The sequence below is a fragment of the Triticum aestivum genome, chromosome 7B (genome assembly GCF_018294505.1).
Source record: "Triticum aestivum cultivar Chinese Spring chromosome 7B, IWGSC CS RefSeq v2.1, whole genome shotgun sequence".
NCBI lineage: Eukaryota > Viridiplantae > Streptophyta > Magnoliopsida > Poales > Poaceae > Triticum > Triticum aestivum.
In genome coordinates this window covers 198,524,291-198,538,144 of record NC_057813.1, presented here as the reverse complement: position 1 = coordinate 198,538,144, position 13,854 = coordinate 198,524,291, and the positions used below count along the sequence as shown (strand labels likewise).

General features: G+C 44.6%; 1 protein-coding gene across 20 annotated transcripts; it reads right to left on the bottom strand.

Moving 5' to 3' along the window:
- Positions 1 to 376: 376 nt before the first annotated feature.
- On the bottom strand, positions 377 to 9,406 carry LOC123155588 (formin-like protein 7). Of its 20 annotated transcripts, none has more exons than XR_006477510.1 (7): positions 8,308 to 9,391; positions 8,014 to 8,211; positions 7,776 to 7,931; positions 3,185 to 3,271; positions 2,334 to 2,486; positions 1,971 to 2,232; positions 377 to 1,831 (listed from the first exon to the last, which is right to left on the bottom strand). XR_006477510.1 is itself a non-coding variant. In XM_044573740.1 (5 exons), exon 1 carries the CDS (start codon positions 5,124 to 5,126, stop codon positions 4,224 to 4,226), a length of 903 nt encoding a protein of 300 aa, XP_044429675.1. In that variant the 5' UTR covers positions 5,127 to 5,139; the 3' UTR covers positions 377 to 1,831; positions 1,971 to 2,232; positions 2,334 to 2,486; positions 3,185 to 3,271; positions 3,352 to 4,223. The 20 variants fall into 20 exon arrangements, 15 of the variants coding, with proteins under 15 accessions (XP_044429675.1, XP_044429670.1, XP_044429673.1 ...); XR_006477508.1 differs by lacking the exon at positions 3,185 to 3,271 and having other exon boundaries at positions 377 to 799; positions 1,391 to 1,831; positions 1,971 to 2,147; XR_006477512.1 differs by having other exon boundaries at positions 2,334 to 3,271; positions 7,776 to 7,900; positions 8,308 to 9,406.
- Positions 9,407 to 13,854: the final 4,448 nt, after the last annotated feature.

Genomic DNA, 13,854 nt, shown 5'->3' with positions numbered 1-13,854 from the left:
GCGAGGAGGTGGGAAAATGCATCATCGTTGGGCTTGATCTTCTACCGCAACCGAGTCATGTCAAGCACAACCATCAATCTCCATGACAAGGCCATCCCAGGTTGATTCTCGATGCCAAGGAGTGCACACCGTCGCGTTGAGGGCGATCACCAGGGGGGCTCGTCCTACTACTCACGTAGCACTTTCCTTCTCCAAGTGCGTCAGCCACCGAAGGACTAACACCATTGACTCTTAGATTTGACCTGCCCATCCCACCCACCCTACTCATTTGTTGTTGCTGCTGGCACAGTTGTCCTTCCTCTCGATTGGCTTTCTGCCCACAACACACGCCACCTTCTCGTTTACTTCACTGGGTCATGTACGAGATAACTCGAAAAAGAGCTAAGTCACACAATCCTTATATTGACATGGATGATGGAGTTCGCACCTCAGGGCCAACGTCCCAAGAGGAAACTGGGGCACAATGAAACCTAGAATATTAATTAACTAAAACTCATTAATGGGGTAACTGCAAATTCCTGAAGGGGCCCCGAGACAAACATGTCCATGATAGTGCCAGCTTCTTTCAGCACCCAAAATCATACTAATCCGCTAGGATCTAACAAGAGTTGCAATGAAGTTTGATGTAAAGCTATGGGCATAGTTCAGGGACGCAGCTTCCCTCCCCTTCCTTCCGTTCCGCAGTCCACATCACTCCCTCGCACCCCTGCTTATTCTCTTCTCCGAGCAACCGCTGCCATCCACATAGCCTTGGGTCTACTTTCCTTCAAGATTTCATGTGAAAGTATGAGAACACACGCTGCAGATAAAATTCTCAATAAGTCTCATGTCTATTTATATGAAGAGTAAGACATTGTATTTTCCAATCGGTAACAAAAAATAGCACATGGAGTCAAAACAGACAGCCCCCAAAATGGAAGTCTATCAGAATTTAGTGAAGAAATCCAAATCACCACCAGGATTCCACAACCAACGGATTAAAATTTCTACATAGTACCAGTCATAAAGTGTTTTCATTGCTCGCATGAAAAGAAATTAAAATAGCTCAACAAATGAAATCAGAACCTGAACAATGTAATAAGATCACAAATTAGTGACACGGGAACTCATCTAATTAGTTTCATATTCTTTCTATGCATAACATTATACTTGGTATGCAATATAGTAATGTTTTAAAACCTTTGATGTATAAATCCTGAAAATCGATACTACCTGACAACTTGAACATCAGCTATTTCAAGTATTGGGCCAAATTTAGATGAACTATACACATTCATGTCACAATAAAATAGTGTTACTTTTAGTTGAATAAAAAATAATTAATTGTAATTTAACCGCAAATTGTAACCATGATGTACAAAAAACAGACATTCAATTGTAAAATGCTTACCGATTTTTCATTGACAAAGAAAACATGGGTCAGATAATACCCATCCGAGGAAAATACTCTCTGAAAAGCAACAACAAAGAGTTGAGAACACTGAAACTATTTCCTATTATTGTTGTGTGAAATCCATTAATGGAAAAGGAAAAGGACATAAAGCCCTTGTTTCTCATTTTAGAAAGAGACAAATATCAAAGAGATGACATAAGCAAGGAAATAAAGGATAACTGAAAACTCAAAAAAGAAGCAGGCGAACAAGTTATGAGATCCTTAGATCTCCGAGAATCCAACATTCTTGTCGTCCTATGATATCTCATGGGATTTGTTTTTTGTCAGACCCTTTGTTGGCATTCTTCTCAACATCTAAAGCAAGTCGGCCACAAAGGAGTCTCTTGCTGCATCAGATCTCTCTCTAGCATCCTCGCCCCTGAGCTCTTCCAAATAGCTCTAGATCACCACACCATAATCGTAGTTAAGAAATGAACAAGAGCACACATCAATAAAACAATTGGTTGTACATGGATGCAACATAGAAGCTCGCAAGAAGGATTTCAGGAGGGGGAGAAGAATCGATCAATGGTCTTACATTTAGTTGCCATCCACAGTGATCTCGGCTATCTTAAACCCAATGGAGTCCAACTGCGTCGTAAACTCTGACATCTTCTTGTTCTTCTCGAACTTCCTCACCCGCAGATAAGAAAAAAATGATAGTCTTTCAAGGCAATAACTCCCTTGTCTAGACTCACATTCCAATTGCATTTTGCTGCGTCACAGAAATAAACAATAGTCCCACAATTTACAGACCATGAGTAAGAAACAATCATGCTGCTTGAACTAACTGACGGGATCTGAAACACAACAAACATAACATCTATGGCTGAGTAACCAAAAATACTATACATATTTCACCCAAGGAAAAATATATTTCAATGTTCCATAGAAAGCGCACCTTCGGTTATTTTTGCAAGGCCCGTGCGTTGCCACGGGCCTTTTGTTGTATATAACTTGACGAATGTTTGACCCCTTTCAACAACATCACCTCAACACCTTGTCGATGAGTCGTTTTTTAGGGTTGACATAATCCATCTCCATCTTGCATACTCTGCAAATATATCGAAACACACCTTTTGTATTATCATGCGCAACAAATATATATAAAACAATTATTTCTATGCAACACTTCTGATTGTTAAAACTCGATGAGTTTTTAATCCAATCCATCATAAAGCTTTGTCAATCAAAATTTTCAAGGCGTCATCAAAAGCCATCAGTTTTATCTATGATCTTTAAAAGTGAACATATAAACAATTTTCAAAAAAAACTTAAAAGATTATCATATGCAATTTATACTTCGACCAGATAATATGATAGCATATTAAATTTCTGATATACAAATAATTAAAGATGCACTTAGTGCAATGACAAATTTTTGATTTGTGACTCCAATAAAGATAACAGTTTTGAGACCGCAAGAAACAAAGAAAAACAAGTGTGATTTATGCCTGAGAATAAGAAACTAAAACAAAGACCTGGTTAACTAAAGTGTCCTTTAAACTTCTTTCTTTTGATTATGCACACATTCCTATAATGGATTGCTCTATACAGATTTAAATGAAACACCCAGTTCGTTTGCTTGAACCATGTCCCTCCAAGGGCACCTCACACACTACTTGTCCCCACAAGCCATGGCCATATGACAGCAAATCCCATCTTGCCGGTCCAAGCACAAACCCCATGGTGGCATGCATCCCTGAAAGCTCTTCCACATCCATGGAGCTGAGGAAGAATCTGTACTCATACCTCTGTCGCAAATGCATGTCACGTGAGGGGACAAAGAAATGTATGCAACTGACTGCTCGAGCATCTTCTATCTATAGTTTCCAAATCCTAACATTCATACAAGAAACAATCAGTTTACAAATGGTTGTGTGCTAGAAGATACATAATATAGCCATAGAAGATAAAACCTTGAAATGCATATGTCAACCATAAGTTTCGCAACAGGATACCTGTAAAGGAGCTCAGGAGCTTGGCAAATAAAAGAGGCATTCATCACGACAGAAATACAGAACACACTAACTCAAACACAAAATCAGTATATATATATATATATATATATATATATATATATATATTCGTTATAGCTATTTTATCATTCCAATTAAGAATGCCTCTTTATTGATACATGCATGAAAATTAAAAAAAGAGACTGCTGAAAGTCATCCAGGTTTAAATTCAATTAGAAATAGCTGCATGAAAATATATTTTGGTGGGATCAGACAAGGAAAATATAAATAGTCCAAAATATGTAAGAAAGATTCAGGTTACCTTCAACTGGTCCAAGAAAACTGACATAAAAAAGAGTCATCATGATGCAAGCCACTATGATCTACTACCTCACCCTGTTGTAAGAGTAAATTTCTAAGAAATATAGTACCTGTTATGTGGCGCTGCTAGAAGGAGGGCGCGAGAGGGCCGGCCGGGGGCCTTTTTGCCCACGGCCGTGCAAGAGGGAAGGGATTTCCTTCTTAATTCTTGCTTCATTAGATTGATACATCTCCTCTCTTTATATAGAGAGGTTTACTTGACTCCCAAGCAAGGCTTACTTGACCCCTAAGCAAGCGACCCTTATCTCTAATTAACCCTAAGACTAACGGGCTCATTAGGCCCATTACGTACTCTAACACTACACCCCACCTGGATATGCAGCTTGTCCTCGAGCTGCAGCCTAACCAACTTATAACCATGACTTGATGCAACACAAACCTAACACCTAAAAACAAGCCTTTTACATCTTGGCTTGTGTTATTACTCTCAACTTGAAATAGATTGGGACGCTTTATTTTGGACGTGCACGTATACAGCCACCTGGATCCCATGGACACCACCTGGACAAAAGGAGTGCATGTGTATGGCTGTTGGTCTGCACTGCACAGGGAAGAGTGGAGGGCTTGCGATGGAGAATGTCGAGGAGGGGTGCGCCCCCCCAACCGCCGATGTCGCAGACTTTGAGGTCGCTGCCCACGGGGAAAACAGCATGCCCGCCGCCCGTGGGGGAAACCGCATGCCCAAGATCCCCGACGCAGCGGACGAGATCGAGGTCCTTTGCGCAGCGAAGGGCAACTTGGAGGAGCGTCAGCTGCAGACCACGCATCTCCCGCACACGCCGACGCGCTAGGAGGCCGCGCACAGCAGCCTGCAGCCTCACCGCCGCCGACACGTGGCGGGTAGCGATCCAAGACGGAAGCGGTGACGGCGGCGGCGGGGACTTGAGCTGCTGGATGTGGACGCCCTGGGATGGTGGCGGCGCTGATGGGAACAAGGTCGTCGCAGTCCCGTCGTAGGGCATCCCATACTGGGCGGTGGAGCTGACCGGCGGTGGCTGCTGCAGCTGCAGCGGCTGCTGTGGTGTCGCGCCGGGCGCGGCGGAGGCCGCTAGGAGCGGCGGTTGCCACTGCAGCCAGGGTTGGGCGGTGGTGGCGATGGATGACAGCTGCAGCGGCCCGGCAAGCGCGGCAAAGGCCGCCTGGTGCGGCGGCTGCCACGGCAGCCACGGCGGCGCGGAGGCGGCGATGGGCGGCGCAGCCGGGGGCGGCCCGTAGGACCCGGCCAAGAACATGTGGATCTCCTGGACCGCCTGGGTTAGGTCCCGCAGCACCCCGAACACCTCCTCCGGGGTGAGGACGGCGGGGGCGGGCCCGACGGAGGATCCCGGCGCGGGCAGGAGCGAGGCGACGGTCATGGTGGTCGCCGGAGGCGACGAAGTGACCGGCAGCGGAAGAGACGGGCTTGGCGGCGGTGAAGACATGATCGAACCGAAGTTAGCTGATACCAAATTGTTATGTGGCGCTGCTAGAAGGAGGGCGCGAGAGGGCCGGCCGGGGGCCTTTTTGCCCACGGCCGTGCAAGAGGGAAGGGATTTCCTTCTTAATTCTTGCTTCATTAGATTGATACATCTCCTCTCTTTATATAGAGAGGTTTACTTGACTCCCAAGCAAGGCTTACTTGACCCCTAAGCAAGCGACCCTTATCTCTAATTAACCCTAAGACTAACGGGCTCATTAGGCCCATTACGTACTCTAACACTACACCCCACCTGGATATGCAGCTTGTCCTCGAGCTGCAGCCTAACCAACTTATAACCATGACTTGATGCAACACAAACCTAACACCTAAAAACAAGCCTTTTACATCTTGGCTTGTGTTATTACTCTCAACTTGAAATAGATTGGGACGCTTTATTTTGGACGTGCACGTATACAGCCACCTGGATCCCATGGACAACACCTGGACAAAAGGAGTGCATGTGTATGGCTGTTGGTCTGCACTGCACAGGGAAGAGTGGAGGGCTTGCGATGGAGAATGTCGAGGAGGGGTGCGCCCCCCCAACCGCCGATGTCGTAGACTTTGAGGTCGCTGCCCACGGGGAAAACAGCATGCCCGCCGCCCGTGGGGGAAACCGCATGCCCAAGATCCCCGACGCAGCGGACGAGATCGAGGTCCTTTGCGCAGCGAAGGGCAACTTGGAGGAGCGTCAGCTGCAGACCACGCATCTCCCGCACACGCCGACGCGCTAGGAGGCCGCGCACAGCAGCCTGCAGCCTCACCGCCGCCGACACGTGGCGGGTAGCGATCCAAGACGGAAGCGGTGACGGCGTCGGCGGGGACTTGAGCTGCTGGATGTGGACGCCCTGGGATGGTGGCGGCGCTGATGGGAACAAGGTCGTCGCAGTCCCGTCGTAGGGCATCCCATACTGGGCGGTGGAGCTGACCGGCGGTGGCTGCTGCAGCTGCAGCGGCTGCTGTGGTGTCGCGCCGGGCAGCGGCAGCGGCTGCTGCTTCAAAGCGCCGGGCACGGCGGAGGCCGCTAGGAGCGGCGGTTGCCACTGCAGCCAGGGTTGGGCGGTGGTGGCGATGGATGACAGCTGCAGCGGCCCGGCAAGCGCGGCAAAGGCCGCCTGGTGCGGCGGCTGCCACGGCAGCCACGGCGGCGCGGAGGCGGCGATGGGCGGCGCAGCCGGGGGCGGCCCGTAGGACCCGGCCAAGAACATGTGGATCTCCTGGACCGCCTGGGTTAGGTCCCGCAGCACCCCGAACACCTCCTCCGGGGTGAGGACGGCGGGGGCGGGCCCGACGGAGGATCCCGGCGCGGGCAGGAGCGAGGCGACGGTCATGGTGGTCGCCGGAGGCGACGAAGTGACCGGCAGCGGAAGAGACGGGCTTGGCGGCGGTGAAGACATGATCGAACCGAAGTTAGCTGATACCAAATTGTTATGTGGCGCTGCTAGAAGGAGGGCGCGAGAGGGTCGGCCGGGGGCCTTTTTGCCCACGGCCGTGCAAGAGGGAAGGGATTTCCTTCTTAATTCTTGCTTCATTAGATTGATACATCTCCTCTCTTTATATAGAGAGGTTTACTTGACTCCCAAGCAAGGCTTACTTGACCCCTAAGCAAGCGACCCTTATCTCTAATTAACCCCAAGACTAACGGGCTCATTAGGCCCATTACGTACTCTAACAGTACCACTCGTTTTAATGGTCTTATGCTGCTAGGACACATTCTGATATTTGAACCGGCAACAATCACTTTGCTACTCAGTACTCAGTACTCACTTGTTAATGCAATTGTGCCTGAATTTATTATGTCAGTCGCTCCAATAAGTTGTACTACAATTTATTGAAATGGTTCAGACAATTTTACTACAATAAGATTCCGCTACTCAACTGTGACTGAAGTGCATCCTGACAATTTTTACTTTAGCTGAATGCATGTGCATTGCCACGGAAAAAATAAAAAATGATATATAAAAATAAGTTCTACTACCCTCGTTTGCAATGACGTTATCCCTTATGTGCATGTGTGTTGTTTACATTGTTTAGGAAATTGCATGAAAGCTACTTTAGAACTTGTTTGTTCAACTTATTTTAGAACATGTTACATTCATCTCTGGATACTACAAATGCAAGCACAATATGTCATAAGCTAGCGTCATATAACCTGTTCCATGAGAAAAGAATAGTCGGAACAATACCATTATAGACGGAAGGAAGAAAACATATAAGCTCTATAATATTGCAACTTGTTCATACTAAATTAATAAGCACCTTTACCCATCTATACTATATATATACTACTTATTTATTTCGACCAACTATCAATATTTATTCACTGCCATATATATTCCGATCAAATCTTTAACGACCTTGTTTGCTGCTACCAGTTACAGGAATAATATTTTATCAAAGACCATTGAGCTACAGGATTATAGGTATGCACTGAGTACGCAACCGGCATGAATTGGATCTCATAGGTCCACAGGCATTCAGCTCATAGACAAAGAAACATTGTTAGATTCAAATGCCTTAAAGAACCACACGACTGGAATGCAGCTACCTGAACAACTGAAGGCACGCACATAAAAACACCTACTGATTGACAGGAATTTTGTTGCCTCCCTCCAGCCCCCTATTGCGTTTGAAGTTTGACACAAGAAGTGAATTACCACAGTGATCAATCACCTGAAGCAGCAGCAGCAGTCGAAGGAATCATCTGCATGGCATTCATTGAATTTTGTTTGTACTAAATACCAGCAATATACAGTAAATGCAGCTTCAGTATACACACGCATCACCTGAAGGAGTCAAAATTGACATCTGTCGTTCACTGCTGCTGATTTTCATTTTCTCATCTCAGTTCTACAATAAGTCCATGCTGCATTGTTTACATAATGGTTCAGATAAACTTCTCCATTTGTGATAATCTCATCGACCACCACCAGCGCAGGCAATGCCATGACGCCCTTCCAGCTACCAAGGGAATAGAACCAGACCTGCAAAATGCAGAACGCTCATCAGTATTCAATATTTTATCTCACCATACGTTCTTGTATAGCAATCAACTCAGTCCAGGTTTGTTGGCCTCGTACCATGCCAAGTATGTAACAGGCCTTGGTGAAGACCAAGTCCTGCCAGCTGCCCAGCCTGCGAGTTCCTCTTGCTCCTGAATTGCAACAATTTCAGTGCTATCCTTATCTCGTGAGTTATCTCCAACCAAATCCCTCGGCTTCCATTATTGCAAGGTAGACCCAATCCCCAAAGCCTTATGAAGAACACGAGAAGAGTGGATCCCATTGCATCTGGAGGGAGGAGGAGAAGGAGGGCAACAAGCTTGGATATGATGGAGAGTCGAAGATCACCAATGGATTTCCTCGAGGTAGTCCAGTTCCAGCCCTCCGTTACCGTCCGGTCCCCAGCCCGCCGTTTCCATTGCCACTGGTGCCACCGAGCGCACTCGCTGGTGGCGGACGAAACCTTCCTCTTCTAGCAGGCCAGAGTGACCCGCTCCTCATGCTCTCGCCGCACAACCCGTCATGGCGTGGTCCCCAATTCGGCAATTCCCCATGCTCCCTGCTGTCGTGGTGGGATAGTGGCACACATTGCCGACAATCGGGGGAAGCACACTGATGCATGGGCGGCCATAAGCGCTAGATCCCAGGTTGTGATGGCCGCGGCCGGAGTAGGAGACTCGGCCTCCTCGCCGAGGGCCAAATCCGTCGTCGGAGATGACGGGGTCGTCAGTTCGTGACATGGACACGCTACCAAGATGAAGCAGAGGTGCGGCGGTGTGGGGGCGGGATGGGGACAAGCGGACGGACGGCGGCGGCGTGGGAGCGAGATCGGGATGGACGGGCGGACGGCGGAGGCGTGGCGGGATGGGGACGGGCGGACGGCGGCGGCGTGCACAGGATAGGAATCGTGGCCGCTGGACTGGGCTACCCTAGCCCGTTCATGCGAAGGGAGGGGAGGGTAGACTATTCAGTCGCCTGGTTTCGATAGCCGCCTCCTGCAAGCGCGACGACGAAGGTTTCGATCGGCCGCGGCACAGGGATGGATCGGCCGCAGAGGGGGCGTAGGGGTGGATCGGGCGTGCGAAGATCTGGTTGGCGGCGAAGATCGATCCGCTGTGGGCACGAGGGATTGAACCCAGGGTTTTTTTGCATCGGTTTATTTTGATGGAGGGTAGCGAGTAAGCAGAGGTGGGAGGATGACGAAAAAAAACGGTGATGGAAGGATGACGAGAATAAACCAGCGTTCACCAACTGCTTCATTAGGAGTAGAGATGCGCTACCCCGCAAGGGACTGATTTGGATCCAAAAATTTAATGCTATGGTTAGATTTTATCTTAATATTTTTCTCGTAGTTGTGGATGCTTGCGAGGGGTTTAATCATAAGTAGGAGGTTTGTTCAAGTAAGAACAACACCTAAGCGCCGGTCCACCCACATATCAAATTATCAAAGTAACGAACACGAATTAAACCAACATGATGAAAGTGACTAGATGAAATTCCGTGTACCCTCAAGAACACTTTGCTTATTATAAGAGACCATTTTGGCCTATCCTTTGCCTTAAAAGGATTGGGCTACCTTGCTGCACATTATTTATCGTTACCATTACTTGCTCATTACAAATTATCTTGCTATCAACCTACTCGTTACTTATAATTTCAGTGCTTGCAGAGAATACCTTGCTGGAAACCACATGTCATTTCCTTCTGCTCCTCATTGGGTTCTACACTCTTACTTATCAAAAGGACTACGATTGATACCCTATACTTGTGGGTCATCACGCCCCAAGGGGGCTCTTTCCCCCTTGGTGGCAGCCCCCTCTTTTCCTACATTCCTATATATACTAGAGGATTTCCACCCTATTAACTATTAATGTCAATTGTGCTAAAAATAAGCAAAGCCCCAAGCTTGGGGATGCTAATTTTGCTATGACTACTAATTTTTGCAATGATCGTGATTGGGGTGATAATGTTTCTTATGATCTTGAAAATTTATTTAAGTCTCATGATGAATATGATATTGATAATAGTGTTTGCAATAATATTGAAAGTGGGGTTTGAAAGAGTGTCAACTCTAGGTAAAAATAATTCCACGTATTTGGCGAGTGTTCAATCTTGTGAATTTTTTGATAAAAGTGGGTTTGGAGAGGTCATGACTTTAGTTGATGTTAATCCCACTATCTTGGAAGATTATAAAGCTTTTATGCATATGGATCGTGAAGAGAAAATTTTATATGATAGCTATATTGTTGAATTTGATTATGATCCGACATGTAATTATTATGAGAGAGGAAAATATTGTGGTGGAATTTTTTATGTTACTAAATTACCTCTCGTTATGTTGAGATAGTCAATATTTTATTCTTCTTCCTTGCTTATGCTAAAAAAATTCTTGTCTTGATAATCTGTTTGCTTACAAAATGACTATGCATAGGAAGTATGTTAGACTTAAATGTGTTCTTCACATGATACATGATGCTCTCTTAGTGTTTAAATTACTATCTTTCAAGTGAGCATCATTGAAATCTTATGCCTAGCTAGGGGCATAAAACTATAGCGCTCGTTGAGAGGCAACCCAACTTGTATCATTTTGTTTTTTGGTTTTCTTGCTGTTTTCAATAAAATACGCAATTATGCCTCTGATTAGATGTGTCTTTGTGGTTTGAATTAGTGTTTGTGCAAAGCAAGGCCTTTGGGTTGATTTGGGTGAGAGTTGATTTGATCTTGTTGAAAAACAAAACTTTTGCGCTCACGAAATTATCTTTAATTTTTATCAGTAGAGTGACTTTGAGTTGATTCTTTTTGCAGAAGATTAATAAACAAATTATTGATGTCGTCCTAATTGTTTAGAATTTTTGGAGTTACAGAAGTATTTGAAGTAGCCAGATTGCTACAGACTGTTCTGTTTTTGACAGATTCTGTTTTCTTTGCATTGTGTGCTTGTTTTGATGATTCTATGGTTTTCTTTGAAGAATTTTTGCCATAGAAAAGTTGGAATGCGGTAGATAATGTGCAAAAATAAAATATGAATGGGTTTGCAACAGTACCTATATTAGTGGTTTGCTTTCTTATACTAACGGATCTCACGAAGGTTTTGTTGAGTTTTGTGTGATTGAAGTTTTCAAGTTTTGGGTGATCTTATGATGGATGAAGGAATAAGGATTAGCAAAAGGCTAAGCTTGGGGATTCCCGAGACACCCGAAGATAATATTCAAAAAATTAGCAAGCAACAAAGCTTGGGTGGCATCCCCTCTTTCTTCTAACAACCATCAGTATTTTACTTGGAACTATATTTTTATTCGTTGCATATTATGAGTTTTGCTTGGATCATCTTGTATGATATGAGTCTTTGCTTGTTTTTCTTTATGTTTTAAGTCTTGAATCCTTGCTGGACACACCTTTTCGAGAGAGTCAAAATATATGCTATGCTTGCTCCTATGCTTCACTTAAATTTTTAGAGCCATGGAATTGCTCTAGTGCTTCACTTATATCTTTTTGAGCACGTTGTGCTTTGTTATTTTTTGAAAAAATGCTCTCATTCTTCACTTAGATTTATTTTGGAGTTAGTAGTTTTTTTAAGAAATTCTCTCTTGCTTCACTTAGATTATTTTGAGAGAAAGAAATAATATGCTCATGTTCTTCACTTAAATTTGTTTGAGCTTATTAAAAGCAACATATGAAAATAGTCCCAAAGTGATAGATATCCAAGGAGGATATAATAAAAACTTTCTTGAATATCATTGGACAAAATAAACTTGATTCTTAGTAATAGTTTTGAGATATGACGATATGATATGTGAGTTATGTTGATGAGTAATTGTGCTTTAGTAAGAATATTGGTGTTAAGGTTTGTGATTCCCTATGCAAGCATGAAAGTCAATAGTTATGCAATGAAATTGCATCCTACTTGTGGTGCATTATTCGGTGTTACTTATGCTTATGCTTGGGTACGAGATTTTTCGTTTCTTGGTTGGTTGCTTCTCAATCTTTTTGCTAGCCTTCATTTTGCACTAAGTATGATCACTACTTGTGCATCCAAAACCCTTTAAACCAGTTTTGCCATATGAGTCCACTATACCTACCTATATGCGGTATTTCCGTGCCGTTCTAAGCAAATTTGCATGTGCCATCTCTAATTTTCAAAATAGATTTCTCTTTTGTGTGCTTGTACCGCTCACGAGGTGGTGAGGGGTGGCCAATATTTTCCATGCTAGATGTGTTATTCTCACGACGAGTGTTTATACACTTGTCATTGCATGAGAGTACGACAAAGGTATTAGGGATGCCTAGTCCCGAAATGAAAAATGAATTTACTTTATGTTGTAAAGTGATAAATTCCTTGGAAAGTGTTGATATGGAGGGCACCCGTGGATACGGCTAGCCATGGAAAGTGAAAGTAATGGTGGAAAAAGTAATAAACTTTATTTTCTGTTTGGGAACCGCCTATGATGTATCTAGCATGGAAGTGTTGGGAGCTCTAAGTCGTTTTCGTTGGTGGGAAAAGTATGCCTCCCAAAATGTTTTTATCTCTCAATTTTTGCTTTGAGCTCTGGCACCTCTACAAATCCCTACTTCCCTCTGCGAAGGGCCTTTCTTTTACTTTATGCAATTTTTATTTTGAATTTGAGTCTCCATCTTCTCTTATAAAGCATCAACTAAGGGGCACTATGATCGTATTTGAGCATTGGGTGTAGCTAATATTCGAGTGTGTTTCATGAATGGATCAATAGTTGAGCATAATGGGCTAGGGATAACTTGCTTTAGTGTTGATATTTTGAAAGACATGGTTGCTTGTTGATATGCTTGAGTATTAAAGTCTTCATGTCAAAACTAGACTATTGCTTTGAACCATATAAAATTTCAAATGTCTATGCTACAAAGAAAAGATTATGTGATGAACATGTTAGGCAGCATTCCACATCAAAAATTCTGTTTTTATCATTTACCTACTCGAGGACGAGCAGGAATTAAGCTTGGGGATGCTGATACATCTCCAACGTATCTATAATTTTTGATTGTTCCATGCTGTTATATTATCATTCTTGGATGTTTTACAATCATTTTATAGCAACTTTATATCATTTTTGGGACTAACCTATTGACATAGTGCCAAGTGCCAGTTGCTGTTTTCTGCTTCTTTTTTTACATTGCAGGAAACAATATCAAATGGAGTCCAAACGCAGCGAAACTTTTTGTGGATTTTTTCTGGACCAGAAGACACCTGTTGGGACAAGAAAGTACCTGAGGGGAGCTCCGAGGGGATCACAACCCACCAGGGCGCGACTGGAGGGCCCAGGCGCGCCCAGGTGGGTTATGCCCACCTCGGTGGCCTCCCGCACCGCCTCTCTGCTCTATAAATACCCCAATATTCTAGAAACCCTAGGGGAGTCGACGAAAATCAATTCCAGCTGCCACAAGTTCCTGAACCACCAGATCCAATCTAGACACCATCACGGAGGGGTTCATCGTGTCCATTGGTGCCTCTTCGATGATGCATGAGTAGTTCTCTGTAGAGCTACGGGTCTGTAGTTAGTAGCTAGATGGCTTCCTCTCTCTCTCTCTCTCTCTCTCTCTTGATTCTCAATACAATGGTCTCTTGGAGATCCATATGATGTAAGTCTTTTTGCG

Coding starts and splice junctions, on each gene's coding strand:
- LOC123155588 (XM_044573734.1), bottom strand. CDS start 5,126: ATGACCGTCGCCTCGCTCCTGCCCGCGCCGGGATCCTCCGTCGGGCCC.